The sequence below is a fragment of the Astatotilapia calliptera genome, chromosome 23 (genome assembly GCF_964374335.1).
Source record: "Astatotilapia calliptera chromosome 23, fAstCal68.1, whole genome shotgun sequence".
NCBI lineage: Eukaryota > Metazoa > Chordata > Actinopteri > Cichliformes > Cichlidae > Astatotilapia > Astatotilapia calliptera.
This window is the reverse complement of record NC_137443.1, coordinates 14,041,478-14,068,766: the sequence shown is the minus strand read 5'-3', so window position 1 is coordinate 14,068,766 and position 27,289 is coordinate 14,041,478. Positions and strand designations below refer to the sequence as shown.

Genomic DNA, 27,289 nt, shown 5'->3' with positions numbered 1-27,289 from the left:
TTTAAGCTGTTAAACAGATATTTGGAGCTGCTTTGACCAATCCCAGCTAAATTTTTCAGTATGCTTTAGGGACAGATGTGTCCCCACCTGGGTTCCAGGCTCACTGGTGACTCTGGGTTGGATGAGCGGTTAGGAAACAGTTTACCAGTGCCTCATTAACCACTGCTAAAACATGCACACTAGCTTTTCAGGCAGCTAAAATATTCCAGTTTGATGGGGCTCATTTGGTTTGGAGATGTTGGCAGCCTCAGTTTCCAGATGGGATCCAATCCAAAGGGGAACGTTCCTGTATATGTTGCATTTAACTGCCGTCCTTGAAGTGACACATAATGACATGCAACCATTAAATATAAAAATATACACACCTGAACTGCTGCCTGGAGCAGTTTGGACTGGTATCTGTCAGCCACACTGGGATTGTTTCTTAAATCACCTGCATGGAGTATATAGGTCACAGTTTTTCAGGCCTCCTTCTTACACATGCATCATGTTCAGCAGAACAGTAATTAGTAAGTAGGAGGCTGCTGCTGCTGCATTTATCAGTAGGTCATCATACAGAAGCACTCAGTCATGGTTTACTTTTGCCTCCATAAGACAAAAGAGCTCATACTGACCGGGAAATAGACAATAACAGCTCACCGGCATTGTGGGAAAAATCATTCTGACTTACAGAAGCTACTCATTAACACGCCTTTGTGCATCAGCTTCCATTTTCAGCTGCTAACAATAGACGAGAGGTTTCCTCGATGAGCTGGGTAATGCCAGCCTCATGAACAAAACACGTTTGTCAAATCTCAAGGTTCACCGTAACACCATGACAGGTCTGCCCGTCCAAGAGCGAGTCAAATTCTTTACCGATTCTTTGACACTGAGTAACACAGTCACATAGTTTGCCTTTTGCTTGGTTAAAAGGTAATTCTTCGTGTTGCATAAAATTTTCTTTAGGTGTCTTGTGGAACGATTTTTGGATAAAATGCATCCAAACCTCATTTGTAGGTTAATTGAAACAAAACTTGAAGCTAAAACAAGGCGTGAACAAGCATCTTAGTAAAAAAAAAAAAAAAAAAAAAAAAAATATATATATATATATATATATATATATATATATATATATATATATATATATATATATAAAAGCTGAAAATGAAAGCTGAAACAATATTGTCCACATCAAAATCTAATCAAAATAAAGCTGAAAGTTTCTAGTTTTTGACATTTATGACAATGAAAATAAACATTTTCATTGTCTTTTTTGGAGGACAATGAAAATAAAAATTTTTTTATAATTTTTAATCGTTATTATTGTTATTGTTATTATTGTTGACTCATGAAGAACATGTTCAGTAAGAATTGTTGATTGAAAGCTAAATGCAAAAAAACAGCAGCATCTAGTGGTGGACACTGGTAATGCAGGCTTTTCCTCTTTAGGTCTTCATGTTCCCAAAGGTTCCTTAATCTTCTTCTTCAGTGATTGACATCAAGTTGGACAAACCGCAGGAGCCCCCGACCACTGAGGGCGGCTGTTCCTGTTAATGCTCTGCATCCATCCTGAGGGGGAAAAAAAGAAAACATCATTTACACCACATGCTTGTTTTGTTGCTTCCTATTGGTTAACCGCAGTTGACTTTGCACGTTGCGAATCTGGCCTCCTCACCTGACGACTGGTCATCGGTTGGAGTGAGCAGTGTGTGGGTTTGGTTCGAAAGTAGCCTGGTTTTATTAACAAAACTGCCAAGTTTAAAAAAAAAAAAAAAAAAGAAAAGAAAAATCCTACAACTTGCTAAAAAAGGATGTTTGTGGAGGAGAGAACACCAAGTTGCTTTATGTGTACATTTTTTAAAGAGTTTCCCCAGTTTCTTTTCTATTTTTGTATTCAGGGAAATCTCTCCGGAAAAGAGTCATTCCATAAAAATCAGTCGATGCCTCCCACCTGGCCCCCTCTGCTTTTTTCTTTTAAGTGTAGAATAACATTAGTGTTTAAGTGTTAGTTAAGTGTTACAATAGCATTAGTGTTTAACACATACTATGAATATTTTCTGAGTTACAGACCCCTAAAGTACATTTTTTTATTTCACCTTACTGATTTCTGTCTGTTATAAAAGTTCAGGAGATGAAAAAAAGCAAATCAGTGTTAGGCTGTCAACATGATAGGATCTGTAGAGTGACAGAAATATCATTGGTATTTCTAGTAATTCAGTGGAGAAATTTAAAAAAAAAAAAAAAAGTGAGATATGTGGCTGATCCAAATAGGTTATAGCATCTGAAATGTGACTTACATTTTGATCTTCTTGTTGTGAGTCCTCCTGTGATAACACGCTTGAATGTGGCTTATGAAACAACATTGGTGTTGTTATGTTCTGTGAAATGGGTTAAACATGTCAGCCTATGTAAGCCTGAAAATATTCATAGTCTGAAGGTAGAACTCTGCATGACTTCAGTAAATATCTTGAAGTTACTGTACATACACAACGTGCTGACTCTGAGGGAGCCAGGTGGGAACTTTTTAAGATTTTGTTGATTTATTTTTTTGTTGTTTTTCTTTTTCTTTGTTTTCTTTTTTGTTTTTTATGGAATGACCCAACAAGCTCTGTGTGTGAGAGCTGGACAAGAGACGGTAGGCTTGGATATATTTTTATGGATGCCACTGCTGTTATGGGCAAATGCAGAAATCCCCCAAACTGTAACCACTGAAAACTTGTGTAACTCCTAATAGACCTTTATTTTCCAACTTCCCTTCTGCCCATAACTCAGGTGGGATCCATAACTTGGTGTTTGAGTCATTACAGGACAAAGTTAACTTCTCGAGTATCTAATGCATGCCTAGTTTTTAAGCATAGGTACTGTTTACCCATGTACACAAGTTTGAATATGTAAATGGTAACATTACACCCGTGACTCAATGCACTCGGATGACGACTAGTCCAAGTCTTTTTTTTTCTGTCTGTTTGTTTACGAACTGGATTTGTATACTTGACTAGAGGATATGTTTTTGTCGTGTGTGTGTGCGTGCGTGTGTGTGGGTGTAAACGTGTGCTTTCTGCATCGGCAACGTTAGAATGCAGTCACATAGAGGGCCACTGACAAGTCGCATCATCCTCGCCACATTACGGCAACTTCGGGGTCACTGTTTTCACCTGTCAGCTGCTGTTGCATTGTGTGGTATCTTGGTGTTTGTGATTATGATGCACATACAGTGTACTTACTGTAAGCGAGCAACGGAGGATCAAAGCCCTCGCCTTGGGTCACAGAGGACAGGCTAAAGTTCCCTGATGACCGGTTCTGTGTTCAAACCGACCTTTAACATTGTAAATCAGTTTCATTCCTGACAATAGACTAATTTGCACATGTAGACCTTTCAGGTTAATATGAAGTTATGAGAAGCTTCATGGTAAATGTACAGTCACTTAATTCAAAGACATTTCTGATTGTCATAGAAACTGTCGTTTCGTGTTCCCACTGAGATGAGTTTTTTTGTTGTTGTTGTTGTTGTTGTTTTTTATGTTTGTAGTATGAGGATCCATTTGTGCCATAATTATGTTCACACAAAGACACACTAAGCATTTGTCAGCTGTGTTTGCAATGCATGCAGTGCAAACAGGCTTCCAACAGAATCTTGAGGCAAATGATTGCAGTGATTCTGTGACTGTGAAGCGACGTAAAAACTGCTGTCGGTATGATGGTGAAAAACCAACCATGGACAGACGTTGACTCTGGCTTCTCGTAAAATAAAGATGCAGTCAGACTGTCTCTTAAACTAATATAAGATAATCCATAGTCCAGTGATGAGGTGAGGTTGCGTCTCTTTCATTTGTTTTTTTGATCAAAGTCTAGAGCAAAGTCAACTGATGATTATTCAGTGCCAAAAGTCTGCTGAAGTTCTATAACCTCACCTGATCATTATTTTTCCATCATTTATGCTACAGAGCTGGCTTTTTAAAAGATTTTACTGTGTTACATGTCAAAATGCTCTTCCCTAAAAGCTCAGACTCACTTAGTATTTAATTCAGTTCAGGCACAGCCGACTGAGCGAGAGCCCTTCGGTCAACTAGGTGTCTGTGCAGACGAAGAAAAAGTCACAAGTTTTCCCTGGATGAAGGATCCCTAGCTTTTGTCTGGAGATCTCTTTTAATTTTTCTGCTTTGAAAGCACCCAACAGTTGGTGCTCCTTTACACGCCTGTGGCTGCAGTGCAGGTTTCAAGTTTCGAGTTTTATCGTCATATAAAGGAATGGAAAAATCATAACCAGCAATGAATGCCCTGTACTTAGAGGCACACGTGTCTGATGCCCACCCTGCAGCCGAGGTGGGTCAGCAGAGATCTGCTGCTGTTGGGCAAAAACACCCACTAGTCTGGGACTGACTCTGCTCCAGATGATGCCATGACGTCATGTGTCTTTCTATTTATTTTATCCCTTGTAATAAGTATAAATCCTATATTGGATGAGGCTCTCGTCTTTTTTAAGTGCTGCTCTGCTTGTCTCTTGTTTTTGTGAACAGACATGAAAGTTTAAAAAACGCGGCCAGTTTTTTTCAAATCCGGTAAAACGAGCAGGGCGACTTTTCGGGCATGTTTTGGCCACATAGACAGCAGCCGTACAAATGTAATTTTGACACCAGTGGATCCTCATACTAGCACCTAAACTGACTGCTGCCGTTTGTATGATGCAAGGTTGCAAACGGCTCTTAAAAATGTCCAGAGTCGTAGGATTACGTGGCGGTTGTGAAGTCAGTCAGAACACTACTTTGACTTGTCTTTGAGGTGAAATCTTTCCTGCACTTTTTAAGAACATGTTTTAGATTTAGAGTGACGATGTTGATGTTTTAGAAACATGGTTAAAAAATAATAATATTTACTGTGTCTTAGAGTAGAATCAAACATGTAGGAATTGTTCACGTTCACACAAAAAAAAACCACACAAAAAAATAAATGGGGGAGCACTCTGGTGAAAGCTAGTGAACCTTTCTAACCCACATAATGAGCCAAATAATAAGACTAGTGAGAGACGGGATTGGTCAAATATGATGGGAGATCTGGACTGGAACATACTGTTTTGCAGGTTGGATTTTAAGTTTGAATCCCTCAAAATGAAAGTCTTGTAATGTTTACTCTCTTTGTGTTGCTGCCTCGTGAGGAGGGAGGTATTTATGTTTCAAATCACAGCAAAATGATTGATCATTACACACTCACACACTCGTATTTATTCCCCTTCGATATAAAAGTCCACCTTTGTTTCGTTGTTTCCTGTTAACATTTCTCCTGAAATGGACCAAGTGATGCAGCAGATGTCTTGTTGGGGGAGGCGTTGTGTGTTTGAGGATGTGGGGGGGGAAGCCCTGTGCTCTGGCTTTCCATTCACACTGTACAGAAATCTAGCATGTCTCTCCAAATGATTAATAAAGATGTCTTATTACCAAAGTCATGCACGGGACTTTTCTTAAATAAACTTTACTTCTTCGTTTCTTTCTTCCTTAGCTTTGGAGGACCAAAGCTGTAAAAATCCAAAATAAATGAAATAAATAAAACATTTTAATAAGATTTGTGTGGGGGTGCCTCCCAGGTGGGAGCTTTCAGGTATGTCTTACTGGAAGAGGCCCCAGGTAGGCCTACACTGGAGATAATATCCCAGAGGAGCTGAAGGAAGTGGTCGGGGAGAAGGAGATCTGAGCCTCTCTACTTGAATCACTGCGCTCATGAACTTTATAAACGGCTGAAAATAAGATTAATTAAAAAATATAATTGCAAATACAATGTATTTATATATATTTTAAATAATTGCTACCTGATTGTATCTTTATACTATATTTCGTTATTTTAATTTTATATTTTTAATAGGTCATTTATGTATTTCTTTATATAATTTTAATTTGACAGTTTTGGCCATTTGTACTTAGCCAGAGAAAAAACAAAGACTATATAAAAGATGGACATGGCTGTCATCGTTCTTGAAACAAGGACGTAGAGCTGCTGTAAAACAATCTGTAAACGGTCAGAGCATTTCCAACCCAGATCCAGTCCCACCTACCTAAAAAAAAATAAAAAAAAATAAAAAATCTTAGTTTAAGTCTTTGTTGGCAGCCTAAAAAAGCAATGATACAGTAAATTAAAAACTTCTTTTTGTATTACTAACACAAAATATCAAAGGTTTCCTTTATACACACTGGATAAAAGCCAGACTTTCAAAAGGTGTCTGTCTTAAATTTTAACCTTTTGAAAACTACAACACAAAAAAATATGGGACGCAATAAAAACCCTGAGATGATTGGATAATGCTAAAACTGCTGTACTGTCATGACTTTAAGCTTGCTGTTATGTGCACTCTCTCATTGTGTAGGTCACAATAAGGAATTATTGTGTCAAGTTATCACACGTGTCGTGGCATGCATGGTTTCTACTTTGACTCAATAACGATTATCTCCAGTTTCTACTCATGACGGTTTGCTGATTTCATTGCTGTTTCCAGCTGTAAAACAGAAACTAAATGGTGACTCTTTCTAGGCCACCTGTGCAGGTAATAACGTAGTGTTTCAATCACAAGAATGAAAGTTGATCTTTAATTTGTTTAATTAATCCCAGACGTATTATTCTGTACTGCGAGTGTTTGTGTGAATTCAGATACTCAAACAGGAATGTACTATTGTTTGCAATGCAGTACTGAGGAAATGATCTTACACCATGACGTTGTTGCAAAGTTTCCCCGCTGGAGCTGAAAATATTTTTGCGGCTCCGGGGTAAATAACTGCCTCATTAATCAGTCTGACCAAAGAAACCTGCAGGTGCTTACGCGGGCCTTCAGTTTTTAGGTTGGTGTAATTTACCACAGTATTTAATTCTGATGCTAGGCCTAAATTATCCTCCAGGAAAAGTGTAATTTTATATTTTAGCATTCCAAATCTAACTGAAGTCAGTTATCTACATTATCCCACCACTGCTGAGACAATCTGGGAGTTGTTTCCTGTTCTGTTCAGCTTTAATCTTGGGTATTACCACCATCAGGCCTGCACTGAGAGCCAGTAAATACATTGCAAAACTGAAACTGGTTCTTTCCCATATACACAATCATGCGTGTGCGTGTTTGTTTGTTGCTGCCTTCCTGATACATTCCCGTCCAGCCCGCCCCCGTGGCTGCCAGCTTGTTTTGAACTTGGAAGCAGCTTCCTGTTTGGCAGTCATTTAACACTTAAACGTGGGAATATGGTATCTAAAGGCAGAATAACACACCGCCTGCCAATACATGACTAAGAGTGTGCAGGCTAACAGTTGAGTCCAAACCAGTGTGACAACTAACAGATTTTCAGCTCCATCCAAACAGCACTGACCTTAATGTGACTGAGACAACAAACACATCATAGTCCTCTCAACGTATCTTCTTTAAAATATGTCGGGCGGGTTTAACGTGCACATAAGGTGGAACAAAAAGAAAGTGATGATCCAGTTTGCAGATATCATTGAACGTGGAATATGTGCCAGATGCTCGGTGAATGGAGTTTTATAATCCACTTTCGTGGTTGAATGAGTCTTTTGTGGCAGGTTTTTGTTGTGCGTCTTCTCCACAGAAATTATATTCAGAAATCCCCTCCTGGCTTCACTTTCTTCACTCACTTAAATACTTCATGTGTCATAAATGGTGCATGCGGTAAAGGAGGAAAGCTCATGATTCTTTCAGATGTCAATAAAACCCAATGGAAACTTGTTTCAAAAATAGTTTTATTAAATACTTCATGTATACTAGCTATCATAAATACAGAAAACAATAAGTTATGATGGCTATTCAGGAGCTGAAATGGAGAGGGGACCATCTGTTCTGAGGGGGTCTAGGTCTACGGGTGTTAGCCGCTCTGGGACAGCTGAACTAAATCCCACAGCAACGGCTGGGAGAATTAATCCTAGAATAAATAATGGGGAGACGGAGCACCTTTGGCTGAGGACAAAACCGTGTCCTGACAGGATCACAAATGAATCCTCCTCCCCCAGCGACCACAGCTTCCCTTCAAAGTTGTGTCTTCTCTTCCTGAGAGCGGCCACTTGTCAGTTTTCGTATTTTTAAAAAGTCTCTTCTGTTGAAAGTCTGCGCCAGGATTTCATTTCCCTTTAAGATTAAACAAACAGAAAAATTTAAGTGATCATTTTTACTAATAATCTGTAAATAAAAGCTACAAACTCAGGACGTACACATTGCTGCCAGACACGATTCTCTCCTGGTGTTGCTTCGTCAGGCTGAACCTCCTGAAGAACGTGGGCAGTTTGAGCTTCGCTCTGGCGGATCTCGAGGAAATGCTGAAAAGAGAAAAGACTCTCGTGTCAGACTGGGCTTTGGGAAGAATGCTGTAGAGCCGAGGCGCTAATGAGAAGCTGTGTGGACAAATGGACTGCTCGGCACTAATGTGTAAATGACTCGGTATGACAGGAATTTTATATTCAGCACTCCCTCCAAAGAGGTTTTGTTCTCATTTTCTGCCATTTAAAACATTTACAGTCCTCAACTTCCACGTTGTAATGTTTAAAGACTCAAAATGATAAACCCACCATTCTCCTTGTAACTGTTTATCTTCTATCCTCTCCTGTGCAGCTGTTTGCTTCTCTCCGTCCTCCTCTTCCTCTTCTTCTCTTACGTCCACATCCTCCGGTATCTGGTCCCACAGCTTGCTGTTGACCCACAGAGCTTCTCGAAGACCTCGACCTCGGCCTATGCAGGTCACCCGGCGACACAAAGGGCAGCCCACGGTGAGCAGACCGTTCCTCTCCGTTGACATCCTCTCCAGACACGAATCGCAGAAGGTGTGCCTGCAGTGGAGCACCCGGGGGATCCTCTCCACCCGGGAGTAGGGCAACAGGCAGACGCTACATTCGCCATCCTCACAGAGAACCATGGTCAACCCCGACAACTTGTGGAATGAATGATTTTTCTACAAAATCTAAATTTTGAATGGGTGTGAAAAGGCTTTCTGCAAGTCCGGTGTTTAGAAACAATGGTGAAGATGATGGCTCCTGCAGGTCCCAAGCTCACCAAAGTGACTCTCTAATACATTAAAAAAAAAACATTTTTATTAGCTATTAGAAGCATTGCTGCATCAAATTTAAGTTACATTTGTAGTTAAGATGTCCAATTAAGATCTAATAATTTAATATTTAAATAAAGGTTAATCTGGATTATTGTAGGATTATTGATGTTCTATTCCAGACAATGGAGCTGATTAGAAAGGACAGCAATATACCAAAATACACTACCATCTACTATCTTATGCTGATTTGAAAGAAAAATGTTTCAATAATAATAATAAAGAGTGTACTTACAGCTGGCCTTTGCGTGTAATTTATTGTCCGTCTTTGGCTGCACAGCTCAGCCTCTCTGCAGTAAATGGTGTCAGAAAGCCGGCTCGTCTGCCTCCTGTTAGGAGTGTCTGTTGGGTTTGTGGGGGCGGAACAGAAACGTCTCTAGCTCTTTCTCTTTCTCACGGCCCCATACCCACCCAGCATAACAGCTGGGGAAGCAGAGCGGCTGGGACGCTCTTTGTTCAGTGTTTGACAACAGGCAGGTGGAGAAACGGGGAAATGACGCAATGGAAGGCGGGTGTAGTCAAACAGAAAAAGTAATCTAGTTAGCTTTAACATTAAAAACATCCTTATGTTTCAAGATAAATTGAAAAGGGTTGATATCCTTTAGGAAAAATAGAAAAGGAGGGCTCGTCCGGGATTTGAACCCGGGACCTCTCGCACCCAAAGCGAGAATCATACCCCTAGACCAACGAGCCAGTTGCAGGGAATCCCGTGGTAGCGTTTTTATATGTTAACACATCCATGAATGTACTTAATCAACAATCATCGCATCGCTATAAGAGAATATAATCGCAACCTCAATATAAGGACTAACCGATGACAGCAAATTCCTGAAAACTGTTTGGACGGAATCGACGTAAGAAATATTTTTCCTTCCAAAAATACAACTGACCACAAAGAGTAGGGACCCTACACTATTTTCTTGGTTTCTACCGTGACTGGCACAGCATATAAATCACCGGTTCTGAGACCGTCCTACTTTGGCAAATCGTCCTATACGTACGATAATTTGAAAGTGACTTCTGACAAACCGTAACCATAACCCTAATCATAACCATAACAAATATTCACATTGGCCTAAAAAAATGAAGTCAATTTGGGGTTTGTGTTTTTGCGCACGCGTGGCGCATGCGCAGAAACAACGGGTAGAGTTTTTAGTGTGGTGGGACGGATTCCCAGAACACCAGAACACAACCACAAGCCAATTCAGAAGTGAAAACGCGCATTAGCTTGAAAACTGGTAGCAGTGCTGACCACTTACGTAGACTCCACAAAAATTCACTGCAGATGTTTGAAGTAAATATGTCAACAGTCCTTAACGGTACAAAAATTGGGCTCGTCCGGGATTTGAACCCGGGACCTCTCGCACCCGAAGCGAGAATCATACCCCTAGACCAACGAGCCACGTGTTCATAGAATGTCTGACAATATCCTTTAATCTCCTAAGAAGCCAACAAGATGACCTATATTATGATAATATTTGTTAAAAAATCGTTACAGGCAACAGGGAATTTCCAAATACGAACTTTCATAGCTAGGCGTGTGGATAACAGGTCTGTTTTGAGTATTTTAAACAAGCTGCTTCCTGTGCTCTGAAGTTACGTACAGCGTGTTGACATCACATGCAGTGGTGGAGTTACCGCCATACCTCAGGAAGCGCGCTGTTCGGCAGTCCAGCTAGTGATGTAAACAAATAAAGTTGGATGAGTTGACACGGACCAGCCACAGCCAGCAGCTAACGTGAGCTAACAATGCTGTAAGCAGAAACCACCTCCGTGTAGCAGTGAGGTCAGCCATGGTTTAGCTCGCTGTGTATTATGGGTTGCTAGTAACGTGTATGGTTGCTAAGTTATAGTAAACTTCTTGCGTGGGGAAAGGGCACGTGAAGCACCCGTAAAGCAAGTCCGCTTTAAGTTACTAACAGGGCTGACGTTACTTTGAACCAGATGGAGGCTTTTCTGGGGTCGATGCACAGCCCTGATCTGAGGTAAGTTGCACTGCGCTTAAAGAACTAACTTGGGCCATGAGCATTTACAGAAATTACACCCTTTTCATTATTTGGCTTTGTCTTTCAGCTCAGTCCTTTCATCGTGTGAGCCGGAGCTTCAGGAACTGATGCGACAAATTGACATCATGATCAACGATCAGAAGAAGAAGTGGGAAGATGAGAACCGCGCCTTGGAGCTCAGGCTGAAAAGTAGAGAAGAGGAACTTTTAAACTCAAGGAGCACAATTGAACGGAGGGACCTGGAGGTGAAATAGAAGAGCCTAAGAGTTTATACTAAACAGGAGCAAAGTTCTAAAAGATAAATGATGATGTGTACACGTGTTGATCCAGTGTTGGTACTCCTCCCTCGATCCTGTTAGTGATGTTTGTGGACAGGATGTCAAAGTGTAGCTGGTGTGAGGTGGTGTCCATTGTGGGAACCTCAAAATCACATCCCTGTGTTGTGCAAATGATCAGATCAGCGAAACTTCAAGATATAAATATAAAAGGACATACGTATTAACATTAATGTTTCTGGGACATTAACAGGTCAAAGGTGCTGCTAGGTGTGCACATATACTTTGTGGCAGAGTGCAGTGAGGTGTGTTTAGTCTTGATCAGTATGTGTGGGTCTGACTCAAGTAGATGAATTAAAGAGTCTGATAGCAGCAGACTCTCAGACAGTGAGGTTAAAAGAATCTCCAGGCTGATGAGCTTCACGCCGACTACAGATTCGGCATTCCTGATGAGGTTATTCAGTCAGTTTGCATCCATCAGATATTGTTCTTCATCACAGCATGACCATCAGCATGCACTGGAGCAGTTTGCAGCCAGGATGAGGGCATGCACCTACAAGTCTGAGGCTATGATCTTAGTCACAAGTGATGGGAACATGGAGTGTGATGTGCCTGCAAACTCCTAAAGTGCGTGCTGAAATCTGGAGAATGACCTAACGAGTGTGGTGGTAGATACAAGCAGCTGAAGTGAGTCTGGGCGTAGCGGTAGGATTAGGAGCCAGGACATCTGGAGGGAGCTCAGAGTCGAGGCACTGCTCCTCGCTGTTAAAAAGAGCAAGTTGAGATGGCCTCTAATCAGGACACTTGCTCCCTTTTGAAGGTTTCCCAGCGGCGTTGCTTTGTCTGCTGCCGCCACAAAGCAACGTCAGATGAGGAAAAGAAAAATGGATGTTGTTGATATGATTAAATTAGCCTTTATTTAAGTAAAACTAGATTTGGATCCTTTATTTTTGTTGATGATGATAAAATTTGTAGATTGTGAACCTGGAATTTTTGTGGGGCACCAACGATGAAGTGGGGTGGTGCGTCAAGGCTCAGTGTGAATAAATAAAGAGCATTTTGAGTAGAGACCAAAAATAAAAATATGCAGCTGGTAATGAGCATAGCCTCAATATAAGATAGTTGCTAACACAGCTCATAAATTGAGTGCTCATATTAACTCTTTCCAACACCATTACTGTCCTCACCCATGACTGTAGATTGGATTACTCCGCAAGCAGCTTGAAGATGTCAAGACGGGTCCACAAGAGTTAGCCGCCAAGTACGAGCAGCAACTGCGCAAACTCCGTGAAGAGGTGCGAAAACTTGTCTGTTACAAATCTTTTCTGCTTTTGCTTGGGCAGAAGTTTACAGTTTTTCTGTTTGTACTCACTCTCCTGCATGATTTCAAATATAGTAAGTGCGTTTCTATTCCTGCAGTTGGATAAGTTAAAGAGAAGTTACCATAAGCTTCAGCGCAAACACCTCAAGGACGCTAATGCAGGAGTGAAAGAGACAGACCTCCAGAAGGTGAACCCTGACATCACCCCAGTCATGCCATTGGATTGCTGCCGTCTTCTGGGTATGTGAGGTATAATGAAGCTCCCCTCTCTCTGCAGGAATATCATCAGCGCTCTCTGGAGTGGGAGCAACAGCGCACCCAGAGCCGGCAGGAGCTCACAATCCTGGAGACCGAGAATAAGAGCTTGAAAGATGAGCTCTCACACATAAAAGTAAGTTCAGTGACTTCAGCATGTAAAGAAAGCAGAGGCTTGTTTGTTTTATTCACCACGTGTTTTCTGTTGTTTCCAGTCCCAGTGGGCAGCGCACCAAGTGGAGAGGGAGCACAGGGATTGCTGTCTGGAGGTGCAGCGCCTGCGCTCTCAGCTGGAAAAAGCTCAGAGAAGTCTGCACACGCAGGAGCTGGAACTGGAGCGTCTCCGACCACTTGAGAGTTGGAAGGTAGGTTCAGAAACCTGGGGAAGGTGATAGGACTGAAGATTTTCAATTACACAACACTCACAACAAGTTTCTCCGACATGTATTAAGCCTGAAAGAAAATGAAAAAGACTTTAGTCTACCGATCAACTTTATCAGTGTCGAGAAACTGAGCTTCAACATTTAATCCAGTGCCCATAAACCTCTTAATGTTGATTTTTCAGTTAAGCATTTACAAGCTCAAAGTTCCTCATAGGTGCCAGGTTAAAATATCTTTTAATCAGCTGATGATCCGCTGTTTTGCAGGTGCTTTCTGAGGAATGGGAGGAGCTGGACTCCCAGGATGCTTTTGTGCGGCAAACCAGTCTTGAGCGCCAAAGACTTCGTAACGAAACAGCCAGATTCAACCAAGCACTGCAAGCTAAAGATCAAGTCATTCGGTGGGTGTATGTCTAGTGATGTAGTTCAGCAACTTATACAGAAGGGGGCGTACTGCGTCCACACTGTAGGCAGGATATTGCTTTGTAGCACTGTAGCTTTCCAAGTGACTGACTGAAGTATCTGCAGCCAAAACGAGAGCTGATCAAATTCTTTAAATGCTAAGCAAACTGGCCATCTACCTGCAGACTGTGTCAGTTGTAGATGTAGGGAGTGTGAAAAATGTGGTATAACTGGTCTGTGGGCTACTCCTGCTTGTGCTGTTGTTGGTCTGTCAGCGACTGTTAAATACGACCCGAGTGTTGAAAACCACAACAAGTGTCCACTGCAGCCACGGTCTGTACTTTTCATACTGTAGTTTTTCTAATCTTTAATGATTGTTTCATGGTTTTCCCGTCCCTAGTGAACAAACCTGTTTATTTAAAATTACAACATCAGTAATGAAGTGATACTTTTATCCAGCCTGCATGAATCAACACATCCTCCCTAACATCTTTTCTTCATCTTCTGATGTTTTCTGTTGGGAAAAACAATTAGCTATTGTCCATCATAAAGGTTGCCATCCTGTGAATGTTTGCGTGATGTTCTTGTGCAGCTCTCTGGAAGACTGTCTGGTAGCTCAGGGCTGCACCGGTGTGGAAATCCTCAGACGAGAGCTGGAGAAGACTGCAGCCAAGCTCCAAGGTGCCCAAGCATATCAGGGTCATCTCAAGGCTGAACTGGCATGTCTCAAAGAGAGGTAATGTTAGTCCGCCCCTTCCTGTAGTCCAAAACCCAAGTTCGTTTTTTAGTCTTTTACTCCTTTTAGTCCTGTCTTGTGCTGAAGCAAATAGTGAGTGAGTGGGAATGGGGTGCGCCTGATTTATATCACAAGAAGAAAAATTACAGACCGAATCACTTTTCTCCAAATCAGACGTATTTTAGGATGTAGCTATCAGGAGAAAAGGAACCGTGGGAGCAAAAAGTTGCAGAGTGATGCTAATATTTTTTAGTCCTTGTGTGGGAATATTGAATATTTATGCAATGTAGCTTTTGAATGTCTTTGGACCTCGGTGATCCTTTTTAAATGTGTATATGCACTGAAATCGACCTGAAGTAAATTAAGAAAAAAAAATGCAGAGCACACAGAGTTGTCAGTGGATTTCATTCAGATCTTTTTTCTGTGCGAGTCATTGCTTTTATTTCTCTGGACTCAGGCTGCAGGTGGTGAGTAAACAGAGAGATGACAACTTGAAGACGGAGCAAGAACTGCGAAGCCTGAAAGCGGAATGTGACTCTTCTATGGCTGAAGCGAAAAGGGTCTGTGTTTTTGTTTTTATTCTTTTTTTTTTTTTTTTCATTCTTGTTCTTGTTGTTTAACATCAGCTCTGCGTCACTACCTCATGTCCTGCCTACGTTTGATCTACAGCTTAGAGAGGACCTTGAGCGGGCCAGGCAGACTCACAGCGGCGAAGTTGAGGGAATGAGAAAGGAGGTGTCAAAGCTGACCAGCGAGCTGCACGAGCGCGACCTCGCCGTCGCCAGTCTGAGCGCCTCCTCGTCCAGCGTCAAGCAGCAGCTTCGCGATGAGGAGGAGCGATCAGAGAAGAAGTCTGCTGAGCTCAAAGTGAGTTAATTCAGTTGAATGCAGTGCCAGTTCACAAAAACAGTGATTATGTAGGTAAAGACTTCTTCTAGAGAGAAAACTAGAATGATCAGACGAGCCTCTGTGAGCAGCAATCCCTTTAAAAATGGAGATTTTCCAAGGCCCCTTAAAGCATCTTCTGCTAATAACAGCAAGTTTATAAATGATCTAGATTAATGGACTGCATGAATGCTGTACTGGGCAGGGACTGGACAGTGAAACTTGAAGCTTTTAACCAGAAAAATGGTAGACCCTTAACAAGCTGATGGTGTAACGTCCTGTCCTTTGCTGCTCTCCGTTTGTGTAATCGGCTCTTTAGAGCACAGGTGTCGAACTCCAGGCCTTGAGGGCCAGTGTCCTGCAGGTTTTAGATGTGTCCTTGATCCAACACAGCTCATACAAATGGCTTAATTACCTCCTCAACATGTCTTGAAGTAGATCTGTGCGATATGACCAAAATCTCATAAGAATTCTATCGTCCCGATAACGATATAAATCACAAAAATGTAACATTTTCTGTAAATTCTGTGAATCTCGGGCAGCTCGACTTGCGGGAAGTGTTTCCAGCTGCGCGTCACGTAGCTGGAGTCGAGTGTTTTAACCGATGCATGAAACGATACATTTTTAGACATAAGTTGTAAAGGCCGCCGTTTTCTTTGTGAGTATTTATTACACGGCGTGCTGCGGGGAAAAGCCTGTTCTAACGTTTGAGTCTAAGGTTTATTTTTTAGCACCTGGCGGCTCTTTTTTTACTTCTCATCCGTAAACAATCTGCTCTTTCACGTGATTCAGTTTATTTTGAAAAGTCTGAACAGGATCTTGAGCTTTATTGTGAAAGGTTTACGTGGAACATAAACAAGTGGACATGCGATGGTGTTACCGTCGTTGTTGCTAACCATAACGCATAAAAACAGGTGCTTGTCCGTCTGTAGTGTTGTTATATTAAATATAAGAGATATAGAGAACTTTAAGAAATTAATATAGCCACTACAGTGTCCATCAAAACGATGAAAAAATATTGCCGTAAACAGTTTATTTTGAGACACCACGAAACAACCGATATCGAACAGCCCTATCTTGAAGTTCTCCAGAGGCCTGGCAATGAACTAATCATGTGATTCAGATGTGTTGACCCAGGGTGAGATCTAAAACCTGCAGGACACCAGCTCTCGAGGCCTGGATTTCGACACCCCTTCTCTAGAGCCTGTTTGTTTCCCACCTAAGAAATATTGGTACATTTATATTCAACATGAGGAGTATAATCAATCACAAAGGCTGAAAAATCTTTAACTCATGCGAATGGATTCATCTGTGTTCACATACACTTGCTTTCACTTTGCATTTAGTATAAATTTGTTTTTACAGGCGCTTTGATAAATAAGACACTTACTCACAAACCTCGATTTCCTGACGGCTGGTTTGCTATTTCTTAGCATTTATTCTGTATCTCTGGCAGATTAATGCAGCCTGTTTTATGCTAAATGTGAAATTATGTTGTATTCTTTGAGGTTCATCACATTTTTCTCATTCTTTCACAGATGACTCATGCACAGCTGGAGATGGTACAGGCTGAGAACCAGCACCTGAAAGGTCTGCTGCAGAGACTGCAGCCTCAGTCACCAAAGGTTTGTCTGCTTCGATATCAGTCATCACTCATGTTACAGACAGGAGCCTTTTCTTTGTGCCTCTTCTGTGCTTTTTTACTAAGTCCGAATCACTCCTCTGTCGCTTTTAACCCCCTGAATCACTCATCGCTCCACAGAGGGGAGGCTCCCCGCTTGCCTCCCTGAGGGAGAGTTATGTGTCTTCTCTGAGCAGCCTGGAGCAGGAGAATCGGCAGTTAAGGCAGACACTCGCTGAGATGCAGTCACAACTTGAGGCCTCCAATCAGAACAGTCAGGATAAATATGAACACGCTGTGCTCAGCCATGCTGCGACTGACCAAGAGCAGCCTACGTATAACAGGTAGCGAGTATATGTACACAGACAGGCTACTTTCCATCAGCGGTCGCCTGTAAAAGAGGAAAATTTTCAGTATTTTGTAAAAACTAAGATATAAAGTGTTTTTTCCATATTAGATTTAAATAGTTTGGGGTGTTGTTTTGTCACAGGCCACAGGAGAACATGCAAGTCAGAAAAGCTCAGGCTCTAGAGAACACCACTCGCTATGAAGGAGAGATCCAGATGCTCTTTAAAGAACTTCAAACCTCGTCCAAGACGTCCACAGGTCTGTCCCGCAGCCAGTCCCAAGGTAGCAGGCCTCATTCATCTGCCTCCTCGTCCTCCAGCAGCAGCACCACAACAAGACTGTCCACGAGAAACTCTGTGCCGGTCCTAAGCTCCAGCAAATCTGCAGCTGATGGACAAAACTCGAGCCCGGGAGACTCTCTGACCAGCAGCGATAAAGAGATTTCTTCTCCCTCTTCCGAGGTGAGCCTCATCAAAATTGATGTCCTGTAACATTTAGTTTAGTTTTTTGGGGTGATGAATCCTAAAGTTGCATTTTTTCCCCCTCTTTAGGACCTTTTGTCTGCATCGCTGACAGACACAGTGGTCACTCGTTTCCTGGAGGAAGAGAACCTACGGACTGAGGAGCTGCTGCAGAGTTTGGACAGCCACATCTTCGGGATGAAGGAGAAGAACAACAAGACGTTCTCCACGTTCCTGCACAGCAGCTCGGAGCTGGAGTCTGCCCAGATGTCAGTGCAGGATGGTCAGTGATGGAGTCACAACAGTGCCAGCTGTGTTCTTGGGCTTTATTATATCATCATGAATGATCGCAGATGGGTTAGTGCGTCCCTTGATTGAGTGTTTTTTCATATTTATGCCTCGAGTTAAACCAAGTGTTCCTTAACAACCGTCTGTAGTAAAGGTTGTAGGCTGTTACACTTGAATGTGTGTTTATCTGTGTGCTAGAAGAAGCTGAATGTAGATTACAGGTCTGAAAAGTGAAGCCAGAAAGCACAAGTGCCTTGAAGCTGTATTTTTTTTCTAATGGCCAGCAGGGGGCGACTCCCACAGTAGCAAAACAAATCCATTTAATTTGAAGTCTGGGAAAAATGGCCAGTGTCTCCCTTTGCCTGTGGCTTTGTGTAACACTTTCCTGATAAATCTATGGGCTCAGTCTGTTGCTTGAGGTCATAATGAGAACAACGTGATGTCTACTTCGCAAATGGTCATCCCCTTTAGTGTCCAGAAGGCAGTTAAACTTATATGCTTTAAGGCATGCCTCCCTTGTGATTGACAAGATGCTGCCCTAAATCCTGCACTGCAAGATTCAGGAAGCAGGAGGAATGTGTTCGAACACCACGTAAGTCAAATGTCCAGGTAGAAGGACAAGATGATGAAGTTTGAGTAGGAGAACTCGGTTGGTCCAAACTGCTGTTTTTGTTTTTTTGTTTTTCTTGACCTGCATATTTTATTTTGTCTGGAATGCAGCATCGATGGGACATTTGCATTTCCATCCAGACAGACTGACGGTGCAGCGAGCCAAAGGAGGGTCCATCCTCCCCATACGTCTGTCATAACTTAGAAAATACCACATCGTTTACACTGCGTCCATGATGGAGGGAGAGTCAAACACACACACACACAAACACAACCCATCATCAACACCCGTCTGCAGAGGCCCTCCAGCCCGTCGAGCGCAGGAATGCGTGCACCGTGCCAATGCTGGCATGGACCTTCATCCCCTGCGGCGTGCTTCGTCCTCATCATTAGAAAGCTGATGGAATGTTAATTTCTTCCATGTGCACCGGTGAAAAAGCCGAAGGGGGGCGTGGGGACAATTTACTGCTCTCCCAGTGAAGGACGCTCTGATCGAATGGAAATAAAGTGGGAAACAAATCTCGAGAAGTATGTGTCTTTCATTTTGCCTTCATAATGTTACAATAACAAAAGAGAAGTGATGTTCAGCTGAGCTCGCTGACTTCTCACTTTGGTATTCGTGAGCCTGCTTTATGAGCGCTTAAAGCTCCAACAAACAGCGCTCAGGAATTTGGCAAGGCAGGCAATCCTCTGGCTCTCTGCAGAGGGAGGTGAAAAGGTTTTTATATGTGCTGAGATTCCTTGAAGGGGCCTAAGTAAAAGGGAGGAGGAATTGATTTACTTATGTAATAATTCACAGAAAATAAATTCAGGCTGTAAGATGATTAGTTTAACGAACTGAAGTCTTTTCACCTTCTCGGGGTTGATGCTGGTAGCTTGATGCAGCACGAGAGGACACCTACCACCTCGAGGACTTGCTTTGAGGCAAGTCTTTGAGAAATTACTGCAAAAGCTATCTGGACTGGTGAAGTCAGCACCGCTCGGCATGACTTTGTCATTTTGCTAAAATGGTGCCAAGCAAACTTTTAAAGCACGTTTGATCAAATTTGACTCGTTTTTATCGTTAACTGTTCAAAATACATCCTCCCTCAAAGTGGATGGATTTCAAGATGGCTGCAAAGTGATGAGAATATTGATGACTGTGCAAGAAATTATAATGAAGTCATCAGAGTCGGCCCTTTCTCCGTCCTTCATTACTTCCGCGATTCGTTTCAGACAAAAGAGAGATGAAGTGCGTTGACCTTGTTTCCCATCCTTTACCTCAGAGAACCAGCAGAGGGAGACATCACAGGTGGTTACAGATCTGCACAAGTCAATGGCAGCGCAGCTGCCAAGTTTAATTCTCCTGTTATCTGGTGATATGCTGTAATTCGGAGAGAGCTGTGTGGGCTCACAAGAGGGTCTAACACCTCACCGAACGTCCTTCGAAATACCAGACATCAAATACACATGCAAATTAGTGAATCCTCTGTGGGAATATCGGCTCACAGTTATCAACTGATCTTGATGGATTGAGATATTCAGGGTATTTGTTTGAGGAATTTCTGCTATCTGTAAGATCTTGTCACGGGAATAAAGAATGAAGCTTGATTGTTTGTGTAAAGGCTGACTTATCTCTGAATGGCTGAGGCAGTGCAGGTTCGTGGGGATTTCTCAGAGCAGACTGGGTTGATTTGCCAGCAGATTTTGAGATTTCTCAGCATTAAGTGGTTGCAAGCTTGTAGCATTGAAAGAGATTTTCAACCCTTTCAATGTTTGAACTTATCGGAGGTCAGAGATTGCTTTAGAAATGTTACCAAAAAGGCCTCAAATGTGGGTTTAGCGTGACTCAGACGGTTAATCGCTTCTCACACATTGTTGTACCTTGATGGATGTCATATTTAATATGTATTTTTATGAGGTGCTGAACTTCTTTCACAAGATAATAACTTTTCCCAGAATTGTTGCTGCCTGCATGTACTCTTTGTTGCACATTCCTCTCTGAACATGCCAGACGTGCTTCGCGTGTGTTCCACCTCTACTTCCAGCCATATCCCTCATATGACAGGAACGTCCCATTGTTCTTAAGAGTGTGTGTGTGTGTGTGTGTGTGTGTGTGGACAGTGTTGGGAGATGGGGGTCAAAGGGAGTGGGTGCAGGTTGCTGCTGGACTCTTCTCGTGCAGCAATATGGCGGCGGACGTTTGCTGCAGGATGCTTGGAATGCTGCAGAGACAGAGGGGCGCGCTCTTATCGGCGCGGCAACAGAGTCAGAGAGGCGACGAGGAAAAGGCTCATTCCTCTAACACACAATGAGCATGTTAACAAGTGTCCCAGTTACAGTGTGTGTTTGTACTGTAGTATGTAAACAGAGGTGGAATAAGTGCTGGGATCACAACTTTTTCTGTACAGTAGCATGCAAAATTTTGTCTTCATACCCTATACATTGTATGACGTAAAGGCCCTGAAAGTGCATGAAAGTGGGTTTGAATTTGGGACTTTTAATTCATTTATTTTTGCATCTCATAATCTCTTAAGTAATGGTGATGTCCACAAGAAATTTCCAGCGCTAACAAAACATCTAAGGTCGGCTTAGAAGAAACTGTTTTTTTTTCTTGGGAGTATCACTATCATGGGATAGAGTTTCAGTAAACTGCACCAGTTTAGTCTGAATGATGCCGATGATTAGAGACTGGATGTTGGATCAGTTTTCTAATCATTCACACAGCAAACCCTTGAATGGTGTAACCCACACATCTCCTGGATCACTCAGTTCTACTTTGCAGGCAGTGATGTTGATGCTAAAGTAGGTACAACATTTCAAACCTGGTAAGACAGTCAAAGAAACCCCCAGCCAGTACGGCTTTGCTCCAGTTAATCAAAGCCAGCTGCAAATCTGCAGGCTGTCTGGCAAAGAAACCACAAACATTGTCAGGATTGCCAATATTACTTCAAACATACCAGCGGTGCTACAAGTTAACACTGGTCCGGGTGTGACTGCTGTCTGTTGTAATTCACGGTACCAGCTTTGTCATAGACTTCAGTATGTGACTCTTCTCCTGCTGAGTCTCAGCCAGTCTGGCCCTCTGCTGGGAAGAAGGAGGCCCACCTCTGTCATACACAGTAACAGGAATACTTAGACCTTTGATGCTTTATGTGCTCATGTTTCTTTGAGTATTTCCAGAGAATCAGAAAACTTGTAAGACTGACAGTAAGATTTATACTTTGGATCCATACCAGGCTGGTATTTGTGTGTATGTGCCTGCAGGAGTTTTGAATTCCTTCTGCACTGTCCTTTAGCCCTGAAGCAAAATGAATTGAAATTCTTGAAAAAAATAGAGCAGATAGTAATTTTTTGATATTCAGCTGAGTGAGAACGGGAATTATTTGATGTTGTCTTATATAAAAGCTATTTAGAGCATTCCTTGTCCACCGATGGCTAATGAGGTCATCCGTTTGGATCGCCTCCTGCAATTAATTTGCAGATCTCCCCTTGCAAACACCCCCGGGCTACCCTCATTCTTTCTGTCTTATGCAATGACATGCACAGGTTGAGTGCGACCTCTATGCCGTATTTTCTCCTTGTGCATTTAGGTGCAAGCGATCATGATGATGATGCCATCACTTTTATGTTGGATTTTTAGTTACATATGTAGTATTTTCCTACAACCTAATATGCACGACTTGTTAAAACACTGAATAAAGCGATTGTTTGAGATTAAACATGGGGTGATTTGCTTGATATGGTAAAGCCTGAAGAGAAAGTAGAGAGAAAACAAAACAATAGACAGCAAGTGATTATAATCTACGCCCTAAAAGCATCCTGGGATACGCTGATGAATTGGTAAGGGGAAAAGTCAGTTTACATTCTTTCAGTCGCAGTGACATAAACAGCCGAACATGTTTTGATTTGTACATCTTTCCGAGAGAAGAGCCTGAAGACGTGACGTCCTTCCTCATTTAGAGTAAAAAAAAACCCCTTCTCGTCTTTCCATGACACTGTGGAGATGTAAACCAAAGGAAGTTTTCTGCTTTGTGAAACTATTTTAGCTCTTTCACTGTCACTTGGATTTTGCACAGATGAACTGGCTAGTTTGTGGTTAATTAGCTTCTCTCGCTCTTAATACAAAGTTAATACAAAAGATAACCGTAGCTACCATGACATCACATGTTTGTTTGTTGAAGATTCAAAACGAACCTTTCCTCCGTCGCCATCTTGGTTATAAAAAAACCAGATGTGACGAGGTGGGCAGGTTTGTGAAACTGATTAGGATTAACAGCTTGCTAGCCAATGATTAATACCACAGGTGATCCTTCATTTTGCTGTGTGTGTGACAAAAATGATAAAAATAGACTTCTTTTATTCAATATAAACCCCAATGAGTGACTGAGCCTATGAACTCAACAGGAATGTATTTACAGAGGTCAGAAAACTGTTTTCTTTTTGACATTTATAGACCTCTTTGCAGCTGCAGCTATCGCCATCTGGTGGCATTCAGACAGAATGCAGGTTTTAGGCACTCGTGCATAATCTTCTGGCCCAGATGTTCTGACCCATGTTTATTAATTTAACCAGCTAAGTTAGCACTCCACTCTCTTGTCCAAATATGGTAATGTTTGGGTTCGGAAAACTTGCATGGCAACTTATTGTGAAGCATCGGAATGGCAAAAACGCAAACGATGACCCTTTGAAATAAATCTAGAACCAGAGGCTGTTGTCGGATTGTAAATAAAAGGTAGATGTCACCAGTTTATAAGTAAACTATGTCGAAAATATGGTGGACGTTAGTGTTTGTTTCATGAGTTATTTCAGGGACAATTGCGGAGAATGCTTGGGTTTACTGTGAATAAATGATCGTGAGCCAAAAATGCCTGTGTGGGAAAAACACACAGACAAAGTGCTTCCTTCACTGGTCAAACATGCCATCAAAAACATGTCTGTTTTCATATCAACCAAACAAATTGAAAAGAAATCTGATAGCTTAGTGGATTGTGTACAAATGTGTATACACGCGGTTCTCAAGAGGGAAGACTTCATGGTCCATTACTTTCAGGCAGCTGTTGTCACTTGACAAAGAGGTGGGGGCAGATAACAGCAGCGTTATCAAAACTGAATCTCTCTACTTCAACAACACCCTTTTCTCCCAGTTTTCCCTGAAGTATGCAGGAGGCTGAAACATCCAACCCTGCACCAGTCAATACTTCTTTTATGTCTTAGATTTGCACCTATGTGCTGTGGCAGGTACCTTCTCATTTGCTCTACAGAAATGATTGACCCTCATCAGTTTCCCCCCCTTTCATGCTTGGGTCAACTCTGAGGCCACTGTGTATTTAAGTCTTTAATTACACAGGCCATAAAGTCGTCAGTGTTGTGGGAGATCAGAGAGAAAATCGTCATCACCTGTGGTGATCACTCTGCAGGCGGTCCGGGTCATAAATCAGCGGGGTCTAACGGCCGCTCCTCCTGTTGAGGATTCAGATCTGACGTTTCATTTTTAATCAGGTGTGCTGTGGTTTAAACTCATCTGCGGCTTTAAATGTGTTTGAAATGTTTGGGAAGAAGTGACAAAGCTTTAAAAAATGCAAACACAGGCCAAGAATGAGCGGCATCTGTTTGCTACACAAACATTATCTGAGGTATGTGAGTGTTGCAAGTGTTTAATGTCAGTTGGTAGTTGTTAGGTATTATTCCCTTGTTGGGACAGGTCACAGCATCAGTAAGGTAGAAATTTAAAGTGGAAATGTTTGCTTAATGTAGCAGAAAATGAAGTAAAGAGGGTTTTTTTTCATTTGGGCCGTAGAGGAAATTGAACTGCACTATATGTATGTTAATAATACATTGAAGTATGTGAGTATTTGGACAATACCACCAATTTTCAGCATAAACTAAACGGTTGCACAAAAGTATTGGAATAATTAACGTATTACAGACATTCAAAGTAATCGGAGACATTTTAATTTAAACACTCTTGTTCATCAGGCTCTGTTTATGTTCAACTTTTATTATCAGAGCCAAGTATTTGGACTGATACAATTCGCCACAGCAGGTTTTAAATTTGATTTCAGTCATAATTTAAGGGGTTTAACATTACAACACAGCTCACCATTTTCAGAGGATTAAAGGTAACTGGAAAAGTGGTTAACAGTTTTATGGCCTTTTGCATTCAACTACGTGAAATTAAGCAAACTTGCATTTGGTAGCTGCTCCCTGGAACTCTCAATATGAGCTTTAGACATGTCGATCCAACTGAGTGTTTCTTTTCCTTCTCGCCTCCTTGCTCCACATTCAGAAAATTAAATTCTAAGGAGTATGTCCTGAATGCTTCCTATTTATCATTGCCCCCCTGCCGTCTAAGAATGCCATCGGGCACGTAATAACCACCTGTCACTGCACTATTAGCGGGTTGCAGGTCTCCTCCCACGCTCTTAACATGCTCTCCCTGAGCTACACGTTGCTCCAAAGAGAGTGAATTTGTATGCAAATGGCTTTGCTTCCTGTTCTCTATCTGCTTGGGCAAAGGGTGGGATTTCCTCATTCCTGACGTCTGACCCTTCCACTCATCTGTCTCACGTTTCCCTTCCCTTTAACGGCAGTCTGCCATCTGGAGATGGAGGTTATCACAGCAGACCTGTGGCCTCTTTACATTTGTTTACTTAAGACATTTATTTACCAAACCTTTGTGCTGACGTAGTTCTTGAGAATATGAACAGGTTATGTCTGTTGGTGTAGAAATCCTCATGTGCGCGCCTTTAAAGAGATCATTAGGGGAAATCTGCTACAAATGTCAAATAAAGACTCACCTCGATCATCTGAATGCTGTGGTTAGTTAATAGTGGAACTCTGATAAAAGTATAGTTTCTTTTATCATCATTAAGTATCTGGAAGTTAAGTCATTTAGAGCATTTTTAATGCTTTGTGCACCACATGACAGAATTTGAAGCCACAATATGTTTTTTGTTCAACACGATTAGCACTGGTGTGGAGATATATCGTGGTTTGAATAAACTGCACCAGTTTAAGGTCTGTGATCTTGAGGAACAGAAACAGGTACCTTGGATGTTTGATCAGGTTCTCATAATTCACTAGAGAAAACTTCAAAAAGTGCATTTAGGATAAACATTCAAGGCTTTTATCACCATGTGAGATAGGTGGCTGCTCAGAGCAAGTTGGAGCAGATGAAATGTCTATTTTTTGTTGTTTTAACCTACATTTGATATCAGGCTCATCTTCTAGCCGGAATTCCTTCTGTGTAAACAAATAAACACATTTCCAAGTAATTTTTTAACACTCGTGAATGTAGCTTATGTCTGTGAGACAGTTTAATATAGTTCGTTTGAAGTTATGAGATCTTAAAAAAGTATCAACCGAACCTTGTATACTTTGAAGGTCTATAAGTTGAACAGTTTTTGCAGCATAAAGTTGACATTTTGCACACCTACAATATGCTAAAGTTACTGTAGGGTTTGTGTTTTTCATTTAAAAAGGGACCTGAATTAACACAGATCCATCATGGAGACAAGTCAGATTTAGCCACACAGACTGATATTCACTAGGTTCTTTAATACAAGAAAATATCAAACTTAAATGTATGAATAATAAAGCAAAGACATAACAATATAACTGATGCTGAATATTAAAGACCATTTTAACAGCTCAGAAGTACAAACATGTTGCATGTCAGTAAATATGCAGTAACATTTTCATCTTTCATTGTTATCTGTGTAATAATGGTAGATATTAATATTTTGAATTGTCCACCATAGAACAAATAACTATAAATATGGCTGGTACCAATGTAAATCTTTGCTGGCGTCCAGTCTGTCGCAGCCAATCATGGTTGAAGTTTAGGATATACGCAGTCTGCCCCAGAAACACTTTCTCCAAACACTACGGTGGAAAACTGGCAGAAATCGGCCCTCAAAATCCAGCGAAACATCCGTAATTTTAGAAAGGAATGTCACATTCCTTTGCAGTTGACTGAGCCCAGTCTTTCAGAGTGCCTCCTATCAGGAAGTGCTGCACAATGGGAGCAAATTGCCAGAAACACAAAGTCAGACATTTGGGACAAAGGTGGGGGCAGACAGAGGAAACCGTGTCAGCCCTCATACAATAACCTTTGCTGCCACACTCGGATTCAATAATAAATATATCCAAACATGAGCCAAAGTCGGATCCTCTGGGGAGAGACATTGATTAAGAATAAACTCAGAAGCTTTACAGCCAAAGTGATGAGTTACTCCTCTTTGACAAAAGGGACGATTCTGATCTGATTCAAACTAAGCAAAGGTTTTTCAAACTTTAATTCAGGCAATGACAAGATACAGAGAAAACACACACACAGCACGCCTACAGCAAATGTTCTCATTCATATTTTCTGATGCATTTATTTATATTTTTCAAACTTACGGGGTTTCAGATGCTCTTAATGTCTGTCCTGCTAAAGCACGCTGTTAAAAACATGTCAAGTATTTGCGTTGTTTAAAGTCTTCAGTGTTTAATACGTGACCTAAAAAGACTACTTTACGTAAGCTGGATGTAGAATGTGAAAAGTGGCATTAGTCCTAAAAACGTGTATGAAGACAACATCCACCAGGTGCTCGCTGTGTTTTCAGCACTTATCTGCTGTATTTGATGCACTGGTCACTAAATTAGCTCAAAATGCTGCTG

General features: G+C 41.6%; 3 protein-coding genes and 2 non-coding genes across 6 annotated transcripts in view; 2 read left to right on the top strand and 3 right to left on the bottom strand.

The window, feature by feature from the left end:
- Positions 1–1,853, top strand: part of rab6ba (RAB6B, member RAS oncogene family a) — a 75,559-nt gene extending 73,706 nt beyond the window's left edge. For both annotated transcript variants that reach the window (XM_026159780.2, XM_026159781.2), the window contains exon 8: positions 1,469–1,853. In XM_026159780.2, the coding sequence (XP_026015565.1) occupies positions 1,469–1,533 (65 nt within the window). In that variant the 3' untranslated portion in view covers positions 1,534–1,853. The remainder of the gene's footprint in view (positions 1–1,468) is intronic.
- Positions 1,854–7,687: 5,834 nt separating this feature from the next.
- Positions 7,688–10,193, bottom strand: LOC113016724 (uncharacterized). The gene is made up of 4 exons (XM_026159783.2): positions 9,292–10,193; positions 8,524–9,016; positions 8,170–8,274; positions 7,688–8,086 (listed from the first exon to the last, which is right to left on the bottom strand). Exons 2-4 carry the CDS (start codon positions 8,865–8,867, stop codon positions 8,041–8,043), a joined length of 495 nt encoding a protein of 164 aa, XP_026015568.1. The 5' UTR covers positions 8,868–9,016; positions 9,292–10,193; the 3' UTR covers positions 7,688–8,040.
- Positions 9,678–9,749, bottom strand: trnap-ugg (transfer RNA proline (anticodon UGG)). Its single transcript has one exon. It is a non-coding gene; the product is annotated as a tRNA-Pro (tRNA).
- A 193-nt stretch (positions 10,194–10,386) lies between the features above and the next one.
- On the bottom strand, positions 10,387–10,458 carry trnap-cgg (transfer RNA proline (anticodon CGG)). The gene has a single exon. It is a non-coding gene; the product is annotated as a tRNA-Pro (tRNA).
- A 256-nt stretch (positions 10,459–10,714) lies between these two features.
- cep63 (centrosomal protein 63) lies at positions 10,715–19,162 on the top strand. The gene is made up of 14 exons (XM_026159777.2): positions 10,715–11,041; positions 11,130–11,307; positions 12,537–12,632; positions 12,757–12,846; positions 12,936–13,049; positions 13,129–13,278; positions 13,561–13,694; positions 14,288–14,431; positions 14,889–14,991; positions 15,101–15,298; positions 16,855–16,941; positions 17,079–17,281; positions 17,428–17,746; positions 17,837–19,162. Exons 1-14 carry the CDS (start codon positions 11,001–11,003, stop codon positions 18,035–18,037), a joined length of 2,058 nt encoding a protein of 685 aa, XP_026015562.2. The 5' UTR covers positions 10,715–11,000; the 3' UTR covers positions 18,038–19,162.
- Positions 19,163–27,289: the final 8,127 nt, after the last annotated feature.